The sequence below is a fragment of the Microdochium trichocladiopsis genome (genome assembly GCF_020744255.1).
Source record: "Microdochium trichocladiopsis strain MPI-CAGE-CH-0230 chromosome Unknown B0I36scaffold_2, whole genome shotgun sequence".
In the NCBI taxonomy this organism is placed as follows: Eukaryota; Fungi; Ascomycota; class Sordariomycetes; order Xylariales; family Microdochiaceae; genus Microdochium; species Microdochium trichocladiopsis.
Window position 1 is genome coordinate 4120574 of NW_025763545.1, and position 26245 is coordinate 4146818.

Here is a 26245-nt window from a genome sequence, read left to right on the forward strand (position 1 = left end):
TCCCTGGATCGATCGCGGGAAGATCCGCGTGTGCCGTTTAGCAGCAACTAGTGCTCCGATCACTGCCCCTTTCAATGATCACCCGATGCTTAATCCATGTAAACATGCAGACTGACAGTCAGCTCGGACGTGGCGCCTAATCTGGACCCCAAAATCGTACACTCTCCAACTCTTGGCCTCATTCTGTACATGGATGAGCCGATGGCTCCGGAACCCCCCGCACGTGGCGGAAGATACTCCTTGGAAAACTCTTCATCGTTGGCTTGCGGTAGGCCCCCAATCGGTCCGCGTTCTGTTCGCGTTGTCAAGCAGAACGCGAGGTGTGGGGAATGTCAAGTTGCCCTGCGGATATTCGCTCCGCAAGAAGAAAAGAGGTCAGTGCTGAGACTTGGAGGGTGTACTGCATACTCTGTAATTCCAATGTCATTGTAGACTAAGATACGTACCCTGGTGTCAGATAAAGCATATATATATATACACATGAAGTAGCTCACATTACTCAGTCATAGCATTGCGCAAAGTGTTGTCGCTGTTCTTGCCTGGCAAAAGTCGCCCTCGGCCAGGAAGTTGCGAAACAATTCACGATGCGCTCCTCCCAAGTCAACAGGCGGCAGCCTGGCCTCTTGTCCATCTTCATTCTTCTCTCCTTCGCTCTGTTGGGCCTCTGCTCTCACCAGAACCATCACCACCAGCATATTCACAGAGCTTTGGCGAACAGCAGACAGCATGTCAGCCAGCCTCAGGTAGCCAGAGCTGACACTTCACCACCGGCCGGTTTCGCCATCGCCGCCGTCGATGATGACCCGTACACATGCGGGCCAGGCAAGCCCTGTTCCAACGGCGCTTGCTGTGGCGCCTCTGGCAACTGCGGTTACGGCCCGGTGTACTGCGGCTCAGGTTGCTCATCCAACTGCGATGCCACGGCCGAATGCGGCCAATTCGCCAAAGTCCCGGGAACAACATGCCCCCTCAACGCGTGCTGCAGTGAATTCGGGTTCTGCGGCACGACAACGGACTTCTGCAAGCCTGGCTGCCAGTCAAACTGCATCCTCGAACCCAAGCCCCCAGGTGGCTCTCCCACGGGTGCTTCTATGGACAGAGGTATGTCGCAAGCGAAATGAGGGGCTACACAGACTACTGGCCGCCATAGTTAACTGACGCAATTCACCATAGTGATTGGATACTACGAGTCCTGGAGCTACCGATCCAAGTGCAATCAGAAATCACCAACTGATCTGCCCCTGAAGGAGCTCACACATCTCAACTATGCATTCGCCTTTGTCGACCCCAACACGTACGAGCTGACGACCATGGACAAGGAGACGACAGAGGATCTATGGCAGCTGACAGTCGACACCAAGAAGCACAACATCAACCTCAAGGTCTTCGTCGCAGTCGGCGGATGGACATTCTCAGACAACGGTACCGTCACACAACCTCTTCTCGGCGAGATTGCGCGGTCTCAGGCCAACCGCCAGAAGTTTGCTGCCGGCGTCGTGCGGTTCCTTAACAAGTACGGTTTCGACGGTCTTGATATTGATTGGGAATATCCTGGTGCACCAGACCGTGGCGGCAAGCCTGACGATACCGCGAATTTTGTTTTGCTCATGAAGTCGCTGAGGGAAGCATTTGACGCCTCGCCACGAATGCTAGGGTTGACCTTCACTATTCCCTCTTCCTTCTGGTATCTGCGGTGGTTCGACATGCCGGGTCTGTTGAAATATGCGGACTGGACCAACTTGATGAGTTACGATCTTCGTAAGTACTATTCCCGCCCACAGCATGTATTTTGGCTCTCAAGTCGTAGATGCTAATGTCCCACTCACGTGAATAGACGGCAGCTGGGACAGCTCCAACCCCATCGGCTCTATCGCCCAAGCCCACACGAACCTGACTGAGATCGACCTGGCCACCCAACTGCTATGGCGAGTAGGCGTGAAGCCCGAGCAGGTGACACTGGGCTACGGCTTCTATGGCCGTTCCTTTGAGCTGGCAGACCCCGAGTGCACAGCGCCCGGTTGTGCCTTCAAGGGCGGCGCCAAGGAGGGCCCTTGCTCGAAGACCTCGGGTGTGCTCATGTACTACGAGATCCAGGCTATCCTGAAACAACTGCCCAACCTCAAGCCGGTGTTTGACAAGAAAGCAGCGGTCAAGTACCTCACGTTTGATAACAACCAGTGGGTGTCGTACGACGATGCCGAAACATTCAAGATCAAGAAGGAGTGGGCCAACAACAAGGGCATTGGTGGCTCCATGATCTGGGCCGTTGACACGGATGACGACAAGTTCTCGGCCATGAGCGGCCTGCTGGGCCGCAGCGTGAGCCACGTTGACACCAAGACCGTGGTTGCACTCAAGCAGACATCTGAAAACGTCGCCTCGTCGCTGCAGGGCGAGAACGGGCAAGGCTGCAAAGCCCTCACCAACCTCGCGTGCAGGCCCGTCGCCGAGCTGTCCTGCGGCACAGGAGAGACCATGATCGGGTGGGACCGCGATGGGTGCAAGTCGGACAAGCAGGGCAAGCCCATCTGCTGCCCCGGCGACAAGGCGCCCAAGAAATGCACATGGCGAGGCAGCGGCAACGACGGGGGTGTATGGGGTGACTGCAATGGCCAGTGCCACGCTGGCGAGTCCCGAGTCTTGTCATCGCGGTGGGGAGGCGGTCCTGAGAAGGACCGCGAGTCTGATCCGTACGTGTGTGCCCGAGGCAAGAAGGTCTTCTGCTGCGAGGCCGGCGACTACAAGAACGTCGTCAGCGGGTGCCGCTGGACTCCCTGTCTGGGCCCCAACAGCTGCGACCCGAACACGGAGATCGAGGTGGCCAGCAAGAAGGGCTCGTGCCCGATGAGTGCCGTGCCCAAGTACTGCTGCCCTCGCAACACGGCCCTCCACGACTGCAAATGGCGCGGCACGTCGCCCGACTGCGTCGATGCCAACTGCCTGATGAAGGACGGCGACAAGGAGGTCAACGAGGTTCAGGTCGATAAACAGTCGGGCGGTGACTCGTGGAACCTGTGCAGCTGGGACCGCGAGAAGGCTCTCTGCTGCCAGGTCAGCAAGCCGCTGCCCAAGCCCTTGACCTGTCCAATGACAACATGCGAGTTTGAGCCGTCGGCCTGCCTTGATGATGCCTCTCGCCCACTCGAGAACCCAGCTCCAGAGGAAAGTGGTGGCCACGACGAGTTGCGGAAGCTGGAAGAACGTGGCGGCGGGAGACCTTTCAGCTGGATCCCCAAAAGTTTGGTGCCAATCAGGATGAGGTCTCTTCGCTATGTCGAAAGGCCACGACTCTGGGAAGTCGCGCAGCAAGAACCCCGACCCAGTGGTGCGCCGGACCGATGGTTTGGCCGGCACTCGGAGCGGTGCGAGAACACTCAACTAGAATCACGCCCTATCGAGGAAGGCGAAGATCATACGATGCCAGAAGGCATCCAGGTCGAGCACGCAGTGCCCCTTGTTACACACCCACGCTTCGCTGCTGTCGCACACTGGGGCCGACACTGGGCTCCCAGCGGTCCGCAAACCCAGAGATATCCACAGTCGACAGCTATGACCCGGACTCCGGCCATGAGCGAAGACTTCTGGCGCAACGTTTGGAATGCTGCGGACGCCCTGCCGGCGGGCCTCCCGCGCGTGACCCCCGACTCGGCCGATCTCAGAAGGCCCGCAGATCGCATCTGGGAAGCCCTGGGCGCCAATCAGCATATTGCCCCTTTTACCTTCCTCGAGGCCGTCTTCAACGGTCACAAGGGCCGACTCGAAATGTTCAACCGTCCCCAGGCGCCGGCAGTCCTTAGAACCCATCTCAACAATGCAGTCAACGGTAACAACATGACGGCGGTCAACGCCATGCTCGCCCCGTTGCGCGAGACTCGAGGTCTTTTCCAATACCTTCGCGACGACACTGTCATGACCATCATGGACAACACCGCCTCGTCCATCCGCACTCAGCTCCAGATCATCGAGCGCAACCGCGTCGACGCTGCGGGCCTGACGGCACACTGGGACGAGTTCTACGGGCACTACTATGCCCAGGTATCCATGTTTGCCCGTGACTGGGCCGCCGAGCATATCAACACCATCAGGACCCGGTACAACGCGAATCCTCTGGCGACGGATCACGACGAGGTGCTGAAGGTGCTCAAGGATATTGAAGATGATGTCAAAAACTGGAAGTATGGATTCGAGGATTGAGGTGATGATGCGGTGTCTGTATCTATTTGTTCTTTTCTGAGCACCATGAGGTTCAAGATAGCTCAAAGCACAAACGATGGATATCTTCATAATGTGCATTCTACTCTAACTAGTCCCAATAGGATGACTGTTTCCTCGTTTTAGAAAAAGTGTTTTTCAATGGCAAGAAACAGTTCCAGAGACAGAATTCAGTATCTAAGTCTGGACAAAATTGACTTGATAGCCCCTTGTGTCGTCATGGACAGTCACATTTGTATGCTCTCAATAGATCCGTATCCTCTCCATCAGCTGTTTAGCGGGCCTAGATATGTAAAGACTCGTCTCCTGTCTCGAGAACGTACGTTTAACAGCTCCCCACACTTAGCACAGTGGATTGGAACCTCGACCACTTCCTTTATTGGACATTTGAGTGAGCATACTCTTCCACCAAAGTCTTCAGGATGTGTAGATCCAACATCCTGCTTTTACTTGATAACTCTGACAGACCAGGGACCCTGCACGGCCTGCGCCATCGCCTGTCTCTCCTTAGCAGCCGCGTCCCTGTTGTCCAAATTCATCGACGTCCGCAGGGGCGACTCCCTCGGCCGACATGCAGCCTCTTATGACGATGAACAGGGTCTCCATGGCTTCGAGTCCGTGACGAAGGAAGTACAGACGGACTAGTGTCTGGTTATGCTTGGCGGCTTCGGCAACTATTTGTTGTGGATAGGGTCGGCCTGCAGGATAGAAAACGTCGAGCGATGGTTTGCATGTTGTGAGCAGGAGAAGGCCAAATTACGAAGGTGCGAGACCGTGGCAGAGAGGATATCTGACCCATAACTTCCCGGACCAGGCTAGAGGGTCCCGGAGCAGGGACTAGATCATGAAGGAGAACGTCACGAACCTGTATAGATATCATTTTAGCGACACTGTCATGCTCATTGACGCATACTGGCACGCCAGCATGCGCCTGGACAGCTGCATCCCTCGTAAGATTCATTCGCTCATCGAGAGCTTGCTCTGCGGAGAATCGTGAATCCGCAGGGAGGTGAATGATCTCGCATCGAGAGGTGGGCCTATTGTAGGGCAAGATCTGTGTGTGGTAGCGTTGATGATGTTCACGATGCCCAGTCTCGGGCTGTGGCGTCGAGAAAGCCGGCAATGATGACGCGATAATCGCCGGCACCACCACAAGCCCGCCCTGTAAATGTACAGTCCCGCCTGAACGGCCACGGGTAAGGTCAACATACCCATCAGAACCAGCCGGCGAATGGCTCTCCTCGGCGGCCGAGGGTCGTTTGCCATATCATCAGAAGTAATCCTCACTCTGCCCAAGAACACTGCCATGGAGAATTATGGACCACTTGCACCTAGACGGGTTCGATCAATAATGGAGTCTAAGTACTAGCATCAGGCTCGAGGATAGGATCCGCGCCGGGGTCGGATCGCTAGATAAGGTTTAAAGCGTACGGTCCGCCTAGTTCTAGATCTGCCTGCCGCACGCCATTGTATTTTCGAGTCAGCTGAACCAGCGGCCCCAATCCTTTGTACAACTAGAACGCCAAGTGAAAGGCGCCTCTTCTACATCCATCTAGCTAGGTAGCCTTCCGAAATTACTGATTTACAGTAGTACTCAATCCTTTCACAGCAGAGCCACATCCCAAGTTCCGCAATTAGCTTGAAGTGCCGCCTACGCCCTTGTGGAGCGGCTTGTCCAAGGACCCCGCGCGAGCCGCGAGACGCGGCTCCAAAAACACTTCTGGCAGACCTAGGGCGCTCCTGCGGAGCTTGGTGGAGGATTGGTAGGTTGAAGTGCAACCTCGGGTGTCGATACACTGGAAACGAATCCGTGGGTTAGCGGCGCGTGTACCGGCTGTGAGCGGGACATCATCGATGCGGCGGCGGGAACCAGGGGCATGATCCCAGAGTCTGCGATATTTTTCTGGTGTCCCAGCGGGGAAATGAATGCATGCGGCGAAGCTTCGAAGAGGGGGGGGAGGGGGGAAGGGAAGGAACGTGGTTAAGGGGACGTGGGACTTGCAGACCGCACCGCAAGGCCTTTCTTTCCCCAATCACACTCCAGAGGATGCTTACTGTAGTCCCATCGCTGTTGCAATTCAGGCCAGATACGCAGGCAAAACCAGGTCCGCATTGGCTGCTGCTCGTACACGGCGAGCCGCACACACACCACCTGTCCCGTCGGTGAGGCGGTCGCAATAGCAGTTGATACTGCAGCCACCGACCTCTTTCAGCCCGTAAGTAGCGTCCTGGTAGTTGCAATAAGGATATCTGTCGAACAGTTGTCAGTCCATATTGAGCGAGAGTGGCCTTGCAACATATATAACAGTGACGGGGAGCACAAACACATATACGACCGTCGTGGTAGTGATCGTCGTCGTCGTGCTGGGCGAGACAGCCGTGGTTGTCGTCACAGTCGTCCATGTAGTTACTACTGTGGTGAAGACGGTCGACGTGACTGTCGGCGTGGATGTCCTGCATTCTTTCCGTCAAAATCACTGGGGCTATTTGTGCGTGGTGGCTGAGGGCTTCCCAGGTGAACTTACGTAGTAGCGGAGGCGGTAATCGATGTCGTAGTTGTGGTTGTGCCAGTGGTGGTTGCCGCTGGGGTCGACCTGACGGTCACAGTCTTAGGCACCTCAATGCAGGTGCAGACTTGAGCTACGATGGAGCTAGCATAGGATAGGAGGTCCTTGAGAGCGGACTTCTGCGCGCGTGGCTTGTTCGGGATCCCTCCAGCTTGTACATCCGAAGCTAGTTGCGCCGCTGTGCGTTTCTGGGGGTTTGGAGAATTAGTGGTAAAAGTTGACGTGCTTGTTGCGGTTACTGTCATGACGGATGTGAATGTCGTCGTGGATCGTATGGTGGTAGTAGAAGTGGTAAACTGGGTCGTGGTTACAGTAGCTTGTTGAGCAGTGATGCTGCAATATCACGATTGTATTAGTCTCCACCCCTGACCGTTGCTTCATCCTAGCAAACATGTCTCGGCGGGGATTCACGTACGTTATGGTTGTTGTGGTAACAGTCGTACTGTCTGTCTTGGTACTCTTTACCGTTGAGGTAGAGGCCGGTGCCGTGACTGTGCTGGTGAGTGCGGGCACAGGATACTTGGACGAACAGTATGCCAGGGCATCAGGGGACTTGGCAAAGATGCTGGCGATGACGGCCGCAGCACCGCTGCAAGCATTGTAGGTGAATGCTCGTGGCTCAACAGCAGCGGTCGAAGCAAGAGGAAGGGCGCTGAGAAGAAATAGGAGTCGACGTGCCATTTTCAACATGTAGCTCGGCGCTGGTAGTTGCGAGCCGTCCACCCCACAAGAGTCTTTTGGATATGATGTTAGGGAAACGAGAGTTCTGACCATGGACTATCAATCTCGTCCTTATATTGTAGTTGTCGCCAGCAGGAGTGCTCCATGGATACAGGGCACTGTCGCGCCGTACAGATTCCGAACTAAAAAGCCAACGAGACCACGCATCATTGGTTATGGAGTGGGAGTCCCACGTGCCTGCAAAAATCACCGACTTGGAAAGACGCTATTATGACCGCCGAAGCCCACCTCGCTCGATCTACGCGGTAGTCGTGGCGGATCTGTGACGAGTTTAGCTGCCTGCTCGTACGAGCCCCGTGATTGGCGACTACATTGGGCTAGACAATCCATCTATCACCGCTTTGGATCATGCAGGAGGCGAACTTGTTCGGCTTTGCTAGAACTGTGCTAGCCGGTGCGAGGCACCATCTGGACCATGCCGGGCTTCCCCATTATCTCGAGATCGGAGGCATGCTGCCAGCTTTGCCCAGGTGGACTGCGAGAGAGCTGAGATACAGTACGCTGATGACGAGCATTGCAAGGCTTGTCTCCTCAGTTTGAGGCACCCGTAACACCACTGTATTTGTGACGCACGCACTTATTTCAGATTGAAGCAGTGATTTCGGCAGATCTGTGCTACTCATCTGTCTTGCGGGGACATCCCCGAGCGCAGAGGCGCGACACGGAGGAAGCTTAATGTGGACTTTTAGCCGCATATTTCTAGATAGAGTTTATTCGCCCCTTCGAGCCCGTGCGATTTTAGATTCAAATAGGTTGGATCGTACAGTAACGCAGGGGCCTTCGTGATCAACACACAAGCCCTATTAGACTAGGTTGGGTGGGAACTTGCATATCACTAGTATGGTTTACTTTAGCGCCTTGGTTGGCCACGAGAATTGCGCTCTTTCCCATGTTGCTCAGATTAGCGGACTTACTCCACATGCGAGGTAGACCAGGGAGATTCGTCCTGTTGAGGTAGTACCTTGGCACATAGATTTATTGGTTAGTTCGGGGGTGCTCATGTACGATATGTGGCATGCGGGTTTGTTCCAAGAGAGCGAACCTGGCAGCATTCGAATTATCTGATGCGTGAATGAAGCGCACTCGCGAACTCGCCACTTATCGGTTAGCTAATCGTGTGCAATGGCGAAATCAAGCACGACTCGGGAAAGCTAATACAATGATGGTGACGATCTACTTTGTCTGAAGGCCAAATGAACTAGTCACGTCCATAGAGACAGCACGATGTCTGAGGTTCTTGCCCTTTAAGGGGTTGGAAGTTTTTGTTGATAATAGTTCTTGCTTGTCGTCGATGAGGCACGTAAGCGTTGGAGTAGTGCTGGAAGGCAGAACCTCATGGTGGTCAGGGACCTCGGCAAGTTCCGTCTGAGCGCTGCACCAGCCGCCTCTTCTGCAACTGGGGTCCCTTTGCCGTCGAGAAGGAGGAGCAGCAGCAGCTGCTTCACCCTGCTAGTAGCCTCCAGAAACTTGGCCTTGTCGGATGCGTATAACCGCAACCATACCGTTTTCGTCAATGGGGACCACTTAGTCGATGCTGAAGCGTGCAGCCCAACGATCAGCGATCAGTGCTACGTGGCTAGTGTGTTGTATGCGCACCTACGAACCACACCTACACACTGAAGGAATACCTACGCCTCTCCGTCGCCTTCTCGGCCCTGAATCCTCATTCCCCGACAGCCCCGCTTGAGTATGCGCCACGTGCTGCAGGGGAGCTGAAAACTTGGCTGGATCATGGACCCTGAGCGCCCGCCGATCCCACCTCCCAGGACATGGGCTGGGCCACGTCCCTTCCTCGTTAGCCTGCGCCAAGCGTCCGCTCAGCGGCTCCGCGTATCTTTCATGGACTCGGCCATTGGTCAGAACAACTTAGGTGGGCCCCGGCAAGGTTACAAGATCCAAGAAGCGGCTTTGGGGCGTTGTGCAAAGGAAATGCGAGCACGAAGCCAAAATGCACTAGCCGAAAGGCGAACGCGGAGCCGGTCGAGAACTCCAGACCAACGATCAGGGTTAGCCGCGGCGCCGCCCGCGGTTAGATCGGCGGAGGTGGCGGGGGTTTTCGATCCTCTCGTTGTGAAATGGAATCTGGAGAGAAGTTCTACAGAAATTTGTGTTTCAGACAGACGGAGCATCTCGGGCCACGGATAAAGTGGCAGTCCTATTGACTTGACAGCCAGATTTGTCTCCCTGCAACATCGTAGCTTGATGGCCCATTTGCGACCGTGCTGAGAACCTATTCATGCCTCGGAGGGCGTCGATCATTTGTGTATCTCTGTAAAATGCTGAGATGTATCTTCAAATAACGTCATTGTAGATACGTTGAGGAACTTGTACAGTCACGATACTCTGTGCTCCACCTATGTAACTACCGCCACGTATGGATGTATTCATTCAATCCACAGCAGCTGAAAGCGCCTGTAAATCTCACAAGCTCGAAGTAGCATGTCTCATGGAGATGGGGCAAGACAGATTGGTATTGAAGGACACTATGTAGTTATAATGCTGGTTCGCGTGGTAAAGTAGCAGAGGTGAGCTCCCAATTGTCCAACACATCTATCGATATCACGGCAATATTGCCATGTCAGCTCTCACTAAGAAGCAAAGCACATCTAGAACTTGACATATCCCACATCCTTGACGAACGTCTGCAACCACGGCCCCTGCGTCTTGTCCTCGGAAAGCTTGAAGAAGTGCTCCGCGTGGGCATCGCCATCGACCTTGTACTTGGCCGTACCGTCAGGCTTGCGCTCGTCGACGTAGTAGAATCTGCCAGAAAGAAAAAGAAGAAGAAGAATGTGTTAGCACTGTTTTTCTTTCCAAAAAGAGGTGAGTAGTATCAATAGTGGGGGCTCCAGGTTGGGTAATGACAGCTTACTTGTATCCACGGTCTTTATAAGCATCCGCTGCTGTCGCGATCATATGCGCCCCCGCAGACTTGGACATGCCCGGGCTGATGAAGCGGGGCAGAGACTGCGTGTTCAAAATGTTGCCCGTGTAGATGAAGGTCCTCGCCGCCGATTCGGGAAGCTCCGCGAAGCCCTTGACGGCCTGCTGCGCGGCGATGTATGGGCTGGTGGCGTTGACGGCCATGTCGCGGTTGAGATCTTCCACTTGCAATGTGAATGGATCGTCGGCAGGGGTGAAGGCCGCGGTGGCGGCTGTACGAGTTGCAGGAGTCACAATTAGCACAAGGCAGTCCTTGTTCGGTACGGGGCGTCGCCTCTGACCGGGTTTACACGGCGGGGACAGTGAGACTGGGTGACTTACCATTGTAAACGACCACGCTGGGAGGACCAAAGGTCTGCGTTACCTTTTGGAACGCGTTGACAATATCAGCTGGCTTGGTGAAGTCACTTGGGATGTTGAGTTGGCTGTCGGTGCTGGCAGCCGCATCGACAGAGCGTGCTGCGAGAGCGATCTTGTAGCCCTTGGATGCAAAGCCACGTGCAACTGAGGTGCCAATGTTGGGCCCTGCCCCTAGGATAAGAGCGACCGGAGACTTGGCAGCCATGATGGATTTTTTAGATCTTGAGCAGGCGTAGAGGGTGATGAGTGATACAGAGGCGGCAGTCTGGTGTGGATGTAGGTGATAGTTGAATGATGATACACAACTAGGGATCGTACAGGAGCCTGAAGAACGGTGCACACCATGCCCTTATAACTACCAGCATGTCTCTGGTAGCCTGTGATATTCGTAAGAGCCATGTGGGATGGGAAATAGCTTAAATCGACCGATTACAAATGCCATGTCAACTGGGATCAGAAATGCAACAAAGGCAGCCGTACCCGTGGATCGTAAGCAATTGGCCAATGGGCGTGCTGGAAATGCGACACCCTCGATGCTTATCAAAGCCGGCCCCCAATCCCATGGGTGGTAATTTTAGCCAATCACAGTAAGTGTCGCTCCCCCGCGCGCGAATTACCAAGCACTGACGCCCGGAGCAAATTTGTCCACATTTACAATTTGCTCCGGGCATTGCTGTAGGCCAAGATCATGCATGTCTGCGGAGGAGCAAAGAATTGATTTGTGATCTGCTTCTCGACTTGTTGTCACCACAACCATCAAGTAGGCAGAGCCCGAACCGGCATCGACAGTTTCTGCACCGCGGCATGATGAAAACATATCACCTTGAGTAGTTGCGCGTGGCTGTATTGAAAGAAGATACCTGGAACGATCGCTGAAGTCGAAAGGTAGAGGTTGGCTGCCTAGTACGTCATTCGCGCCATGTTGGACGGAGTAAAGCTTACCATCGTGAACATCTGGTAGATGACGGTCCATATCACCATGCTGCGGCGTGCTGGCAAGACGGGGATCCTCGCTGGCAGAACGGTGCCACTATCATGTGATACCAGTCAAACAACCAGCGTCGTCGCAGTCCGCAATTGAGTGTCTCGTCAACGTGAACTTGTGGTAAACGCAGCAAGATGTGTCCATGGACGCGAAGGCTACTGGCGTTATCGAGAGCCTAAGCTAGACACAAGGAATCCTCTTCCGAGCTTCCTGCAGCGCTGCGAGAGTAGCAAAAGAAAAGGTGCACCAGGGAACACATCTCAGTGGAAGAGAATCTCAAAAAAGAAAGTCGCTCGCGAGCTGTGGTTGCAAATGCATCAGCCGTGAATCGAACACGGGGCCCATCGATGGCAACGATGGATTTTACCACTAAACCACTGATGCTTCTTCTGATTGGTTGGGAGAGGTGACTGTTATGTCAATATATGATTCAACGTTTCCTGCATGAAGCATATTGTAAATCTCATCCCGCTCATTGCTCTGAATGCTGAGCTCAATTACGACGCTGCGGGCTGCATCAGATCTCAGCATCGGCATCGGCATTGACGCAAGCTTCGGGAACGCCTAGCTACGAGCGGCAATTCCCCGCGCCTGAGGATCGGGGACCCGGGATCCACAGCCATCAGCATCGCCCCGATGGATCTCTTACTTCGCCGCGCCGGTAACTAGGGCACGGCGAGCTTGCTTGCTGCCCGTAAAACATTGGTGAATGATGTAGTCCATGGCAACAATGGTTGGAAAGTAGCAGTAATAGCATAAGATAACCCTCAGAAGTGAAAGAGACAGGATTCATGGACTTTTGCCTTCGCTCGCCGAGGACTTACTTACGCCCGTGCGGTACAGCTTGTCTTCGTACTTATTATCCATTGTTGATACCTGTTATTCCCTAGAAAAATGACTTTCCAGATTGGCGGGGTCGCCTTGGTCACAGGTGCCGGTGAGTAGAGTAAAGGCCTGACGAAGCTCCCGCCTTCTAAGCACATCAAGCCACGTTCATTCATGTATTCATCAACCTCACCCCCCGAGGTTATTTGGTCCCAGACGCCCTGACAAGCGCGGATTAGGCAGTGGCATTGGCAAGGCTTCTGCTCTTGGGTATGCAGCCGAAGGCGTCCGTGGCGTAATAGTCGCAGACCTCAATTTCGACGCTGCATTGGCCACAGCCAACGAAGCCAAGACGCTCGCCACACATGCCGAGTTCGAGGCAATTCCAGTGGCCGTTGACGTGACCGACGCGTCCAGCGTGTCGAGCGTGGTCGCGATGGCCGAGGAGCGCTTCGGACGCATCGACTACCTCGTCAATAGCGCCGGCATTGGCATCAGGGAGCATCGCCCGGTCGACCAAGTGGATGCAGTCGAGATGAGCCGGTTCTGGCAGGTCAACATTATCGGCACCGTCAACTGCATCCAGGCCGTCGCGGCGGTCATGAAAAAACAGAGCATCGCGACCATGACCATCAGGGGATCGGAACGGTCCGTGGGCCGCGGCGTCATTCTGAACTTGGGGTCCGCCAACTCTTACATGGCCACTCCAGACGTGACTCCTTATGTGACGACCAAACATGCCGTCATCGGTCTCACCAAGAATGCAGGTAGGCAAACCCCGTTTACTAGATATCCCGTTCATGTGTGGATGAATCTCTTCGTGATGCTGTTATCGCATCATCAACGCTGAGACCAGGCCGTTTGTCTACAGCTCTAGATCTAGCGCAGCACGACATCCGGGTGGTAGCCATTTGTCCCGGCTGGACGAGGACACCCATGGTGCAGGAAGCCATGGACGGCAACCCGAAGCTACCCGCTATGATGAGCTCTGTCATCCCGATGCGCCGGATCGCATCGCCAGAAGAGATCGCAGACGTCATACTGTTCATGACCAGCCCGGGTGCGAGTTACGTCACGGGCGTTGGCTGGATTGTCGACGGTGGCTTGACGCTGCAGGTACAGACTTGCTAAGTATACTGCAAGGTAGGCAGCATATGAAGCCCGAAGGCCATTCGTGTATCGGAAGACAGTGAAGCCCCTCTGCATGGAAATTCAAAGACCTCACATGGGGCGTATCAAGCAAGGAGCTTCAGTGCCCCGGCTGTCTAGGCTAGCTTAGAGTAGTGATCTTTAGCCTAAAGAGAGAGGCATGGGCCGGCCTTCGCGCCCGATGATGCCTACACAGCATCTCCGCGCTAAGCCAATAGAATCACATGCCCGATCACCGGTCGGCCCCCGGCTACACTATAAGAGGCTACGGAGCTACACGCATGCGATGAGCTGTCAATTTGTTACTTCCAATAGGCCTAAGCGAGACCTTTTCAAGCTCCCCGTTATCGTGCATGATTTCTAGTGTCACGCAATGTCAGCTTTATCCTTTCTGCATTCTCAGTTGTTCATCACACCTCCCCTTCCGACGTCCAACTTCAGCGAGCAGACCATCATTGTCACAGGGGCCAACAGAGGCATCGGGCTCGAAGCGGCTCGCCATCTACTCCGGCTCAATGCCAAGCGCGTCATCTTGGCCGTTCGATCAACGACCAAGGGGCAAGATGCCGCGCGCGAACTCGAGGCATCTACGATGCGTGCCGCCGGATCAGTGACAGTACAGGAGCTAGACATGGCATCGCATGCCTCCGTCGCGGCCTTCGCCCAGCGCATGGGTAGTCTAGACAGGCTCGACGCCGTGATCTTGAATGCCGGCATCTATACCAATTCTTTTGCCAAAGCCGATGGGTTCGAGAGCCACCTAACTGTCAACGTCATCAACACCTTCCATCTCGCGCTCTTATTGCTCCCGACCCTAAGGTCTTCGGCGAGGGCACACAACTCACCCTCTCGGATCAGCGTCGTGTCGTCTGATCGCCATGTCATGTTTCCCCTGCCGGCGTGGAAGGAAAAGGATAATCTGTTCGATATCCTCAGCGTCGAGAAGACGGCGAGCATGCAAAAACGGTCGGTCGCATCATGTCCCACTCTTTCCTCAGGCTTCCATGCAAGCCTCAGTGCATACAAAATGAACATACACTGCTTTTAATACTGACAGAAACATAATTCTCCAAAGCTACATGATCTCAAAACTGATGCAGGTCCTGCTCGTCCGAGAATTAGCAGCCAAACTCAAGAGCTCCGAAGTCATCTTGAACTCTCTGACGCCCGGCTACTGCGACTCGGGTCTCATTGACGACATAACAGGGCCCACCCGTTTCGTGCTCGACTTGCTCATGAGAGCGACCGCCCGGACGGCCGAGGTCGGCGGTCGCACGCTCGTGGCTGCCATCGTCCCGAATGAGGAGAGCCACGGGCGGTATCTCAACGATGCGCTTGTTGACGAGTTCGTCCGACCCCTTCTCTCACTAGCCTGTTTCTCCGCAACTTACAGTTTCATACATCTCGGCTGACACTGAAGTCTTTCCTTAGTTCGGCTCTTTCACCCTATGTGCGAAGTGCTGAAGGGCGTGAGTCTGGCAGGAGGCTGTGGCAAGATTTACTCGACGTTCTGGGACGGAGAGGAGAGACTATCGTGTCTCTTCGCTCATAGCAAGCGAGAGCAGAGGAGATAGAGAAGCTGGAAATCTTCGAATGGCAATACCACGTACACTACTGTTATGATTCAAGGGGGGGTGGGGGAAATCGAACCCGATCGTGTTCTGTGAATTACACCACAATTGTGCCCCCAATGATGATATCTTCCGTGGCACTTACCATTCACGATAACTTTGTCCAGTAATCCGCGACTGCTACTCGATTCTTACAAGTCCAGCGATGGATCTGGTCGGAGCGAAACCAACAAGTAAAGAGACGGGCATCATCTTTGCTGCAGACAGAAAACCGAAATCCACTAAGTGAAATGAACAAGCGGATCGTCATGCCATTCCGATCTCGCAAGGCGGCAAGATTTCCGACGCCGGATTTACCGGGCATCTAGGATGCGGGAAAGAAGCGACCGGGAATTCCGAAGCGGTCGCCAAATGACCTAGATTGTCCACTGGACGAGATACAGTAGCGACCCGTCATGGGTAAGGGGGGAATGCGGGGACGCTATCCCAACTGGGGAACTGTAAATTGCCGCCCACGGTCATCCCCGTGCCTATCCCCGTCTAATCGTGTCCATGTGCCCGAAAGCCTAGTGGACTCTCGAGGCTCATTGCCGTCGGTTGGTCGACGAGAGCATCATCAGAAAGGATCGCCGCATATTGCGATGATTGGTTATCGTATCTGAACAACCTCCGACAGAGTGACAAGGGGGAATGAAAACGAAGGACATGCATGAGTACGCGGCAATACACAGCGCACAGAGAAAAGAGGGGAAGAGAGAAAGAAAATAAGAGGTGATAGATAAGGGCTGCAAAGCAAGTGATTCAGCTCTTTGATCCCGTCACTTTCAAGCCTGACTACTCTACTTTGACTTCAAAATGGTTCAGAAAACACTCACCAAGTTCCCCGCCGAGGGCCTCCGTCCCATCCACCGCCTCATCACGAGCCACAACAAGGATGGCCTAGGCGTGTTCGTGGCCGACGATGAAGGCGATCATCACCGGCTGCTTGTCGACGGTGGAGCCGCCGCCAACATCATCTACAGTACCCGCGACTGCCCCGTAGATATGAACGACGAGAAGGACATCGCTTTCGCCCGCGCGAATGAGGTGAGTAATTATTCATTCAAAACTTGTTGGTTGCACTCCGTTCGCTCTCTATCTAGTCGGAATTATCACCTGGATACTCTTTTGTAGAAAGTGTTATTCCATGAAGAGTGCGGCGGTAGTAGGTGGGAAGTTAGAGGAAGACATGGGCTAAGCAAGGACCATCTCTCTCATTTAGCCTCCCATCCACGTTCCCAACGGCAGCTGCGTCCGTCTGATTGACTTCACGCCCGGCCTGGAGTCTCCCATCCACCGTGCCATGTCAATCGACTATGGCGTTGTCATCGAGGGCAAGTTCCTGCTCACCCTGGACAGTGGGGAGCAGAAGGTGATGCTCCCGGGCGACATGAGTAGGTCATATCAAATCCGTCAACCTCACTACCCATCTGCCCAGCTGCCACCTCACAACAAACCACCACGAATGTGCACCCTGACTTTGCGCCACATGAGACCCGGCCGAAGACTGACCTGAAGAAACACGCAGGCGTCAATCGCGGCTGCATGCACAAGTGGAAGAACCTGGACGAGGAGAAGCCGGGGCGCATGGTCTTCATTCTGCTGGACGTGAAGCCCCTCAAAGTGAATGGTGAGACGATTGACGAATATCTGGGAGACATGAAGAAGGACTACGTTCATGCGCAGCATTATGGGAAAGATGCGTAGGGGTACTTTACTTAGGTAGGTATCTTAGAGCCCGCATATCGCAGTCGTTGGGATGCTTGCTGTCGGTCGGCGCCTATTGTTGAATGGAACAGATAGGACACGAAATAGAAAACCTAGATTGCGGAAGAAAGAAAGAGTTATCATGAGGTTGAAATTGCCTGTGAACGAATATTATTCAGATAACGTTGTGATTCAGATTAAAACGACACACTACAGAGCATCTATACATGTAGTAGTGGCCATAGACGGTTAAACAGGAGGTGTCTAACCAATCAACTTCTTCACACCTTGACATCTAGATCGATTAACCAAAATCGCATTGTTCATGCCTATAAAGTTACTCAAGTCGGAATTTCAAGTAGACAGGCACAAGCAGGTCAAGAGACGTATCAGCCGGTCTTGATTTTTGAAACGACCGTCGTCTGAACTTCTCAATTGGATGCTCAGGAGTCAAGAAGGGTATAGGCTGTTGACGAAGTGCCCGAGTAACAACCACCAAAGGCCAGCATGCCTGCACTCATTACCGACGATCTCAAAGAAGCAGGTTCTCATTGCTATTCTCGCCACCACAGCGCGATGATGGCACCACCCTGGTCGGACATCTTTGGGGGTACTGGCCACTCAGACTCCGGGTTGTGTTGGCAATGTGCCGGTGTAGATGATCGGCTTTCGCGTTAACGAGGTCTGACTGTAACGGCAGACCGGTATCCTGCGGCCGGCGGTCTCTACTCTTACCTATTACGATACGGCGACATTCCCGAGTGGTCACTGCCAAGCAGCGTCCTAGTATGTCACCCTATGGCCGATTCCCCGAATCCCCGACGCCTAGAAGCTCGCCAAGTGGTATTTTAGAACGTTTGGACCCACTACAGTCAGACTCGCCACCTACAATTATAATACAAGTGAGTTGGTTGCTTGTACTTTCTACTACATGGGGATCCTTGACTTTTTTCTTTCTCACGAACCACGCATCATGCCAGCCGCACAAGAGATTGTGATGAACGGGAAGAAGAGCAGCGTATGGGATGCTGTTTCGCGGTGGCTGCCCCCCAGCGAGGACCAAAATGTCGAGTACTGGTGGAAGCTGACTGGCCCCCACGTTGCGCACATGATGCATGCCGCTGGGTATCCAGTTGAGGCGCAGTACGATGCCCTCCTCTTTCACTACCACTATATCGTAAGGGCAGCTAGTCATTGTTACATTGTTACGTCATCGTTTGTTTCTCGAGCTCATTCTTCAGCACGCAGGTCCCCTACCTCGGCCCGTCCCCTAGCGGCCGCAATGGGCCCCCTGCATGGAACTGCCTCTTGGGCAATGAGGGGTCGCCCCTCGAGTACTCGTGGAAGTGGAACACGTCCGCTGCCGACTCGAGGCCCGACGTGCGGTACTGCATCGAGGCCATCGGCAAGTACGCCGGTCGGCCGCGAGACCCGCTCAACCAGGATGCGTCCATCGAGCTGCTGTACCGTCTGAAGGATGCCGTGCCGACCGTCGATCTTACCTGGACCAACCATTTCTTGGCCACGCTATTCGACCATGACCGCGGCAAGTACGCCGACGAGGCTGCGCGTGGAGACCGTTTCTCGAGCACCATCTTCGTTGCGCCCGAATGGCTTGACAAGGGCTTCAGCGTCAAGACGTATTTTCTACCCCGCCGCCTTGGCACCTCGGTCAGTGCCAAGGGTCTTACCCTCGCGCAGTGGGAGGAATCTTTTGCCCAGATCGACCCTGGCAACAAGGCGCGCGAGGCGCTGTTCGAATATCTCACCAATGACCCCGAGGGCCAGCAACTCACTCCCTTGTAAGCAAACAAAATCAATGTCCATATGATCTGTGCCTTCGACCTGAACTAGAACATGTTGACTTGACGCATTAACGCTAACCCTTTCGCCCCCTAAGTATGCTCGCCGTGGACAATGTCGAGCCATCCAAATCCCGGCTCAAGCTCTACTTCCTGGGGCCGCGCAACAGCTTCGCGTCGGTGCGCAGTATCATGACGCTGGGCGGTAAGAAGCCCGTAGACGAGGCTCACTTGCAGGAGCTGAGGTCTCTCATCTGCGCCGTCTCCGGCATCGACGAGGCCCACCCCGAAGACCAGGACACGCCGTTCACCGCGGCGCACTACACGGACGGCACCAAGGACAACTTTGGCCAGCTGCCGGAAGTGCTGCACAACTATGTCTACTACTTCGACATCGCGCCTGGCCGGTCGCTTCCGGACGTCAAGTTCTACACCCCTGTCCGCGGGTACGGCCCCGACGACGCCGCGCTGGCCGAGGGTCTCATGGGCTGGATGGAGAAGCGTGGTCGCGGGCAGTATAATGCCGAGTACCTCGGCGTGCTTAAGCAGCTGAACCGGCATCGCCAGCTTCATGATGGCAAGGGCGCGCATATATTCATCAGCTGTCTCATCACAAAGGATGGCGAGCTCGACATCACGTCGTATCTTGGCGCCGAGGCAGTTGATCCTTCCAAGACCGCTCAGGCGCGACAGCGTAAGACGAGAAGACGCAGCGATAGCCGATAGAGTTCCTCATGTATATACACGTTTCCTGCTCTTTTCCTCAAGCAACCAACGTATACAGAGTCGTCGACAGTGAAACGCAGCCCAGGATCCCATTACATAACACTTTCCGTGCAGTCTCTCCATTCATGTCTGTTTGACTGTACCTACACCTTATTGGTCACTAATAGGGCACTCTCGACACGAACCATAGGTCAAGACGGGTTGGCGCCACGACGCAGAGAGGCACAACAACACTAGATTTTCAAGTGTAGCTTGGCGCAATCTGAGGTGGCCAATGAAGCACCTCGTATTTCTCTTTTCGCGACCCCTGCAGTATGAGCCGCAAGAAGGTTCTCTTATGTAATCTATCTAGAAGTCTACTCGAAAAAACCAGTAGAAGCCACCAACCGGAACTAGTGCAGACCTCCAGGTCTCTTATGTACTTTTTCATACTATACTACATGTGGGCTGATGCGGCGCCGAGCCTCCCTCCCGAGTCAACCGATCATATCACCGAAAGGCACCTTCACCCGCAGCGGCACTCGCAGCAGTACAGCCAGCATGGAACTTGTTCCGCACGAGCTGCGCACGTTGCTTGAGCCACATGTGGGTTTGATTGGATGCGAGAATCTTCTGGGCCGTCGCCTGGTCCATCTGCTCGTGCTTCATGCCCTTGATGCGCGCCTCGAGGCCCTGCAGCACGGCGTCGACGCGCCGGAACTGGACGAGCCACATGTGCCGCTTGAGCAGCGCGAGCTCGTTGTCGTCGTCGATGCTTAGCGCGCCCCAGCTGAACTGCGGCTGTTGCTGTTGTTGCCTCGCCGTGGGCGATGACGAGGGAGTTGTTGCTATGGTGTTGCTGTTGATGCTGGCGCTGGAGAGTGCGCGCCTGTGGATCGAGCTGGTAGTACTACCCATGATATCGCTACTGCTACTGCTGCTGCCACTGCCGCTGGTTTCACCTGACCCTTCTCCCCCCGTGACGGCAGCATCCAGCTTGTCGAGTGAGTTCTCAAACCCCTTGATTATACTGCACAGAAGCGTGCTGAACATGAGCGGCATTGCGTCATCCCAGTCCGAATGATCTGGGCCCAGACCCAGGCCCAGGCCGAGACCCTCTTCGGCAAAGCCAATGGCAGCCTTGAGGTTCGAGAGCTGGACGTCGAGCGGGTATCCCTGAGCGCACAGAGGGGGCATCGTCGATGCCAACTTGGTGATGAACCTTGAAGTACGCGTTGAAGAGGAGCTGGTGGAAAATGAGGACGAGGATAATGCTGATGCCGATGCTGCCACGGGAGCAACGGAGCTGCCGTGGGCCAAGAACGAAGAAGAAGAGGACCCTCCAGCGGTTGCCGAGATTGTAGTGGACATGGGCGTCGACCCATCCCATAGATCGTCCATGTCCGCCACGGTCTGGTCGCCCACGGTAAAGTCAAGGCCGAGGTCTGAGAACTCTTGGCCCCCACTTGTCGTCATCAAGTCTGAGCCAATTCCCCCTCCATTTTGAAGCAATGTGTCTAGTAGAGAAGACGTGCCCGTGAAGAAAGTCGAGTCAAACCCCAAGTCCGGAAATCCGGAGGACGACATGATGCCTCCCAACGGCGTCGAATGTGTGGTACTGGGATTTTCAGTTGCAGTCGTCGCCATCGTTTGTGTCGACGATGAAGATGTTGCTGTCGTTGTTGGCGTAGTGGTATCGCATCTTAGGGGACTGCTCACTCGTTTTTGTTGTTGTTGCTCCGAATCCCGTCGTTTCTCTTGTTGAGACGAAGGTGGAGCTGAAGCACCTGGACGAGCTGCCGACTTGTGCGAGCGACGAGATAGACCGTATACACACGTGCGCTGGGATTTCTGACACCGGCTGCAAGTAGGCTTGTCCTGGCTGCACCTGACCTTGGCCTCGTTACAGCTGTCGCAGGACGCTCGGTACTTGGAACCCCCTTGATATTGCTTCGCGGTCCAGTGTATAGCATCTTCCATCATGGCTGGACATGAGCTGGGCTTCGATATGGCTGATTTCTATTTTGCGATACTGCAATTTGCGTGCTGATCAAGACCATGTAGGTCTTTCGTACATCAACAACAAAAGCAGCCCAAGGAATATACGGATTAACGGACATCAAGGTGTTGTTGCAGGGGATGGCCTTTTGACCAAGCTACAAATCTGCCTCTACCTAATCTCAGAAGTACCATTAAGCCAAATGTGCCAGAGTGACATCAAAACCGTGCCGAGTGGTGATGCATCCTGCAGTGCTGACTGTGCCGAAGAGCCGCAATTCCTTTGCCCCTGTCCCCGCCTCGACGCTCCCCCGCTTTCTCTCCATTCTTCAAGTACTTACCTAATGTCTAATCCACCTTTAGGTAATTTGAGAAAATTAACGACTCGATGAAACATACAACACCAAGAGAAGAAGAGGGACACATCTGCAGTCATCTCAAAGAATCTGCAGTCATCCTGCCGTATCTGCAGTCATCCCGCCGTACCTGCCGGTTCCAGTTGTGATTCGCGCTGTGGTCAGCCCAGACTAAAGGCCCGTTCCGCGCCCTGTATTCACTCCTCGGCATTGAGCCAAAAAGATTGCAACGCGGCCGCCCATTGGTCGAGCATAAATGCCGAGCCTCATGGGTGTTGATCCTGCCGCGCTTGGCCATTTTCACGCCAGAAGAGGCTGCTGCGTCGTGAGGGTGCGTTGATTCCGTGGAACTTGTTGGCGACTGTAAGTGTATCGTCTAGGGTGGCGCTGTGGTTCGGTGGGGCTCCGAACTGCAGCAGAGTGCCCTGTTAGGCACGACTGGCCATTAGTCGTCGTCATCGCCACCGTCGAGGCCGTCTTGGCCGCGGCCGCCCGCACTTGGCGGCAGTGACGGGATGTTGGCCGTTGCGCTGCTTTGGCCTTCATTGGTAGGAGATACTGGCTATATGCAGGTAACGTTTGCTCCACTCTGGTGCGCGAACTATGTACTACTACATCGGGATAATGGGCGTGTGATTGGATGAAGGGAGAGGCCATTATTCTTCCTACTCTTACAAACTGCCGCCCTACAGATAGGTACGTACATAATCCTTTTACAACAGATAGTAGGCACTGATATCATACCTTAAGTCGCATAGGGCTTAGCGGATACTTCGTCTCAAGAGTTATAGGTCGGATAGATATAATGCCTCTCAAATTGAGAAACAACATGGGTGCCTGAGTATTTAATGTTCTTTATTCTCAAATCCCTCCCCAAATAGGACAGACCACTGCGCTGAATAAATGAATATATGATCATCATCGCCGTCTTTCAGGCCAAAGGTATCTAACGAGTAGGAGAGTCGACAACCCGCTTGAAAAGCAGCTTGCGGGTCGGGTCGGGGATACAAACCCCTCCGAAGTCGAGATTAGGGTACCGCTCCGTCTCGCCATCGACCATCCGCACGTCGTACGCCATCAGGATCCGCGCCAAGATCATTTTGAGCTCGTCGGCGGCGTAGAACCGTCCCGGACACGCGTCGCGGCCATAGCCAAAGGAACCGAGCTCTGTCGACACCGAGACGAACTGGTGCGATGTGCCGCCGCCGTTCTTCTCTGTGTTTTTCTCACCCATCTCGTAGAACCGCCAGGGCTTAAAGGCGTCAGGATCGGGAAATATCTCAGGATCCCGTGCAATGGCATGGTTGGGGATCTCGAGGTTGGTTCCCTTGGGTATGAAATGCCCATCAGAGAGAGTGAAGGATTGCAGAGCGCGCCGCTCAAAGGTGGAGAAGACGAGCGGATGCATGCGCAACGACTCCTTCATGACACTGTCCATCTTCTGTAGGTTCCGCAGGGCCGGGGTCGTGAGCTTCCCGTCAAACCCAGCAAGGGTCTCTCTGACCTCGTCGCGCAGCGGCTTGATGTACTGTTGCCGAAAAGCCAGGTCATACAGCACATTTGTGGCCGTCGCCCCGGTCGCGAATGAGGCGACGTGCGTGAGACCGAGTTGGTTCAGACCTATATCCCTTACAGTCTCTATCCCGTCGCCGGCACCTTTCGTCATGAGCCACGTGAGCATATCATCAGGAACCGTCTGACCGCTGGTCATGGCTTTGCGACGGGCTTCGACGGTGGGCGCGATGAAGGTCAAGAACCGGTCCTCGAGCTTCTTGAGCGCGATGACAGAGTGAAGCCTGTGTGCCTGGAACCGCTTCAGCCAGGGGTTGAGTTTCTTGATGTCTAGAGTGGCCTGGTTGAGCACTATAGTATAGTTGACCACGGCCTCGATGTAGCGCTCGTCGTGACACAGTTCGGGCCCGATGAACACGCGTCCAGACGCGACGGCGAGGATGCGCATGATCTTCCCGTAGATTTCAATCGGAGTCCATTCGATGCACTCTCCGAGCTCGCGGAGCACGGCCGCGTCGACCTCGGCCATCATGGCGTGATTGAGACGACCGATAGCTGGTGTCAGGGTGGTCCTGATGATGTTCGGCATCACCCGGAAGAAGCCTGGAGGCGCAGAATTGGTGTACTTCTTCTCCGAGATCTATCATTTTCAGGTCAGCGTAGTCTTCTTTCTGAGATGGCCCACTCCTTCTTGGCTGTCATCATGGTTAGGCTCGTTGGAGGTTTCGCAAAATACCTCATTGTGTGCTTCCTCAAAATTGAGAATAGTAGACGGGATTTTTTTCAGCTCTGCGAGATATTTGCCCGACACTAGCAACTTCTCGCCGGCTGTGAGAGAGTTATCAACACCAGGTACATGATGCGTGATCGCGATGGCCGGCCTTGGGAGAAGACTACTCACTGTCTTCGACCGTAGTCACTCGAAATCCCAGCGTATCCTTGAACTGTTCACGAGAGAAGATATCAGAACAGATGGCCTCGCAGGCGATAAGATATTAGGAGGGGAAAAAAGAAAAGAACTGCTCTTGGCCATTACCTGTTTGTAGCATGCCAGGTAAATAGATTTCGAGTTGTGAAATAGAGCATCTTGGCGCTTTTTCGTCGATAGGTGTTTCCCCCACAAGGGTACTTTGGACAGAGAGTTTCTTCTTGTGAATAGTACCCCAGGGAAGGCAATTAAACACGAGAACAGAAGCAGTAGTAGCAGACTCAGAGTTGCAGCAACGACATTATCCATCGCTATCGGGGGTGTTTGGATATCCATGATTCGTAGGGCTTGGTGACGAGTCTGTGTGTGATGCCTACCTTACTTGACTGAACAGCAACGCGACTTTAATAGTTAGGTACCTTGCGGATCCAGATTGGTCGGCAAGAGTCTGACGCGTTTAAATACCTAGATTCAAATCGCACGTTCTATTCCCTAGCAAATTTACAGCGTTCCCCTGCAGGTGCCCCGAGCCCCTGTCCCAGCGACCACCCCCAATAATGATGATTAAAGACGAATCAATCCGAGTACCCCACAGACAGGAAACAGGTAACAACGGGAAGCATGGCCATCTGGATAAAAGAGGCATTCGGTTTTCATCAGCCTACCCGCTTCTCTCGCTTGTTCTCGAAAGCGCATAGGAGTTGGTCGGGCACGCACCATTTCGGGGATTTGACCGGCTCCACATCCTCGGGCATCGGACAGATTTAGCCCGACCAAACACGACACCGTGTATGGAGCAGCCTGTTTCTCGGGCATTCTATTTTCCCTCAGCTAAAATTTGCCTCGTAAGATTGTATGTTATTCGTGGCGGGGATCCTGGATTCGAATTGGCCGGGCTTCCCACGTGTATCACCCTGTACACCGGAACCCCGGAACTCCGGCGGCGTGGGGAATGCTCGGCTCCTATCCCGGCCTATGCCACCGTCTCTGCTGCTGCCTATGCCCATACCGGACATGTACGAGTTCGCGTATCAGCACAACGTCATTGTTATCGGTTACCCCTAACCCTACCCTAGTGCCAGCGGAAGCCCTACGAGCATCGGCTAGTTCCCGGTGGGCGCCGAGGCCCCTTGACGATATGGCCAGCGGTCCGATAATGTTCTCCAAGCTAGCCGAGCTCGAAGCTAGCGGGGGCGGGACCGTTTATAGTTAGATCCTGTCGCCGTATACCGTATCACCCCTGGTGAAAATAGTAGTCAACGACGCAGCAGCCGAGCGCGGATTCCTGAGTGTCGCTATAATCACTCTAGGGGGCCGTCTGCGTTGACTGGGGGCGAAGGAGTCTCAGCCATTCTTTTCATGGACCAAGATGCCTATAGCCCTAGACTGGTAATGCACTGGGGCATCAAGAGAACGGGAACAATAACAACGCAGTCTTCCCCGAGCCTCATTCTATGGCATGCCGTGTAGAAATCATCGCCTAGCGACCTCGCCCACTCTTTCTATTGATTAAATCGTGAGTACCAGCTTAAGGCTTTTGTTTGATCTCAGCGCATGCCGAGTATCATAGGTCAGCACAGACGACGAAGTGACAGACACCGCCCAATTCCTGATAATTAGCTCGTCACCTGCGCGGTTTTCTTTTGCCGGCGATGTCTGACTATATAGGGACATGGGACAGTACCTAGGTACCTAACGAATGGTCATCCAATGTAGCCATATCAAAGAGGTAATATCTAATATTTCATTCTGGTAACGACCTCGATACAGATGTGCACACCATACAGTTTCTATGGGTCTTACATCTTGATAGAGAGGGTCGCGCCATCTAAAAGAACAAGACTT

At 54.2% G+C, this 26245-nt stretch overlaps 9 protein-coding genes and 1 non-coding gene across 10 annotated transcripts; 5 read left to right on the forward strand and 5 right to left on the reverse strand.

Moving 5' to 3' along the window:
* Positions 1-516: 516 nt before the first annotated feature.
* B0I36DRAFT_428783 (uncharacterized protein) lies at positions 517-4376 on the forward strand. The gene is made up of 3 exons (XM_046162468.1): positions 517-1101; positions 1174-1758; positions 1835-4376. The coding sequence occupies exons 1-3, from the start codon at positions 585-587 to the stop codon at positions 4192-4194; spliced, it is 3462 nt and encodes a 1153-aa protein (XP_046017459.1). The 5' UTR covers positions 517-584; the 3' UTR covers positions 4195-4376.
* Positions 4377-6290: 1914 nt separating this feature from the next.
* B0I36DRAFT_346327 (uncharacterized protein) lies at positions 6291-7460 on the reverse strand (the record flags this gene model as incomplete). The annotated part of the gene is made up of 3 exons (XM_046156449.1): positions 6291-6462; positions 6738-7112; positions 7195-7460. The coding sequence occupies 3 exons, from the start codon at positions 7458-7460 to the stop codon at positions 6291-6293; spliced, it is 813 nt and encodes a 270-aa protein (XP_046017460.1).
* A 2514-nt stretch (positions 7461-9974) lies between these two features.
* On the reverse strand, positions 9975-11207 carry B0I36DRAFT_78335 (putative short chain type dehydrogenase). The gene is made up of 3 exons (XM_046163365.1): positions 10785-11207; positions 10393-10675; positions 9975-10283 (listed from the first exon to the last, which is right to left on the reverse strand). The coding sequence occupies exons 1-3, from the start codon at positions 11026-11028 to the stop codon at positions 10127-10129; spliced, it is 684 nt and encodes a 227-aa protein (XP_046017461.1). The 5' UTR covers positions 11029-11207; the 3' UTR covers positions 9975-10126.
* Positions 11208-12121: 914 nt separating this feature from the next.
* On the reverse strand, positions 12122-12192 carry B0I36DRAFT_t37. Its single transcript has one exon. It is a non-coding gene; the product is annotated as a tRNA-Gly (tRNA).
* Positions 12193-13048: 856 nt separating this feature from the next.
* Positions 13049-13764, forward strand: B0I36DRAFT_237566 (uncharacterized protein; the record flags this gene model as incomplete). Its single annotated transcript, XM_046149544.1, has 2 exons — positions 13049-13400; positions 13505-13764. Coding segments are annotated over 2 exons (612 nt in total), but the record flags the coding sequence as incomplete, so codon positions are not given.
* A 391-nt stretch (positions 13765-14155) lies between these two features.
* Positions 14156-15334, forward strand: B0I36DRAFT_284502 (short-chain dehydrogenase/reductase; the record flags this gene model as incomplete). The annotated part of the gene is made up of 3 exons (XM_046151566.1): positions 14156-14748; positions 14858-15127; positions 15214-15334. 3 exons carry the CDS (start codon positions 14156-14158, stop codon positions 15332-15334), a joined length of 984 nt encoding a protein of 327 aa, XP_046017463.1.
* An 874-nt stretch (positions 15335-16208) lies between these two features.
* Positions 16209-17099, forward strand: B0I36DRAFT_359920 (uncharacterized protein; the record flags this gene model as incomplete). Its single annotated transcript, XM_046158212.1, has 3 exons — positions 16209-16439; positions 16615-16786; positions 16921-17099. 3 exons carry the CDS (start codon positions 16209-16211, stop codon positions 17097-17099), a joined length of 582 nt encoding a protein of 193 aa, XP_046017464.1.
* A 997-nt stretch (positions 17100-18096) lies between these two features.
* Positions 18097-19714, forward strand: B0I36DRAFT_403964 (aromatic prenyltransferase; the record flags this gene model as incomplete). The annotated part of the gene is made up of 3 exons (XM_046161765.1): positions 18097-18276; positions 18348-18901; positions 19000-19714. The coding sequence occupies 3 exons, from the start codon at positions 18097-18099 to the stop codon at positions 19625-19627; spliced, it is 1362 nt and encodes a 453-aa protein (XP_046017465.1). The 3' UTR covers positions 19628-19714.
* Positions 19715-20116: 402 nt separating this feature from the next.
* On the reverse strand, positions 20117-21589 carry B0I36DRAFT_346332 (uncharacterized protein; the record flags this gene model as incomplete). Its single annotated transcript, XM_046156450.1, has 1 exon — positions 20117-21589. One exon carries the CDS (start codon positions 21587-21589, stop codon positions 20117-20119), a length of 1473 nt encoding a protein of 490 aa, XP_046017466.1.
* Positions 21590-22906: 1317 nt separating this feature from the next.
* On the reverse strand, positions 22907-24061 carry B0I36DRAFT_372448 (cytochrome P450; the record flags this gene model as incomplete). The annotated part of the gene is made up of 1 exon (XM_046160115.1): positions 22907-24061. One exon carries the CDS (start codon positions 24059-24061, stop codon positions 22907-22909), a length of 1155 nt encoding a protein of 384 aa, XP_046017467.1.
* Positions 24062-26245: the final 2184 nt, after the last annotated feature.

Bases quoted from the DNA above. Each gene is read 5' to 3' on its own strand.
- B0I36DRAFT_428783 (XM_046162468.1), top strand. From the start codon at position 585: ATGCGCTCCTCCCAAGTCAACAGGCGGCAGCCTGGCCTCTTGTCCATC. The intron at 1,102-1,173 runs GTATGTCGCAAG...AATTCACCATAG, and splicing joins GGGTGCTTCTATGGACAGAG to TGATTGGATACTACGAGTCC. The intron at 1,759-1,834 runs GTAAGTACTATT...TCACGTGAATAG, and splicing joins CTTGATGAGTTACGATCTTC to ACGGCAGCTGGGACAGCTCC.
- B0I36DRAFT_78335 (XM_046163365.1), bottom strand. From the start codon at position 11,028: ATGGCTGCCAAGTCTCCGGTCGCTCTTATCCTAGGGGCAGGGCCCAAC. The intron at 10,676-10,784 runs GTAAGTCACCCA...CAACTCGTACAG, and splicing joins CAGCGTGGTCGTTTACAATG to CCGCCACCGCGGCCTTCACC. The intron at 10,284-10,392 runs GTAAGCTGTCAT...TCTTTCTGGCAG, and splicing joins TATAAAGACCGTGGATACAA to ATTCTACTACGTCGACGAGC.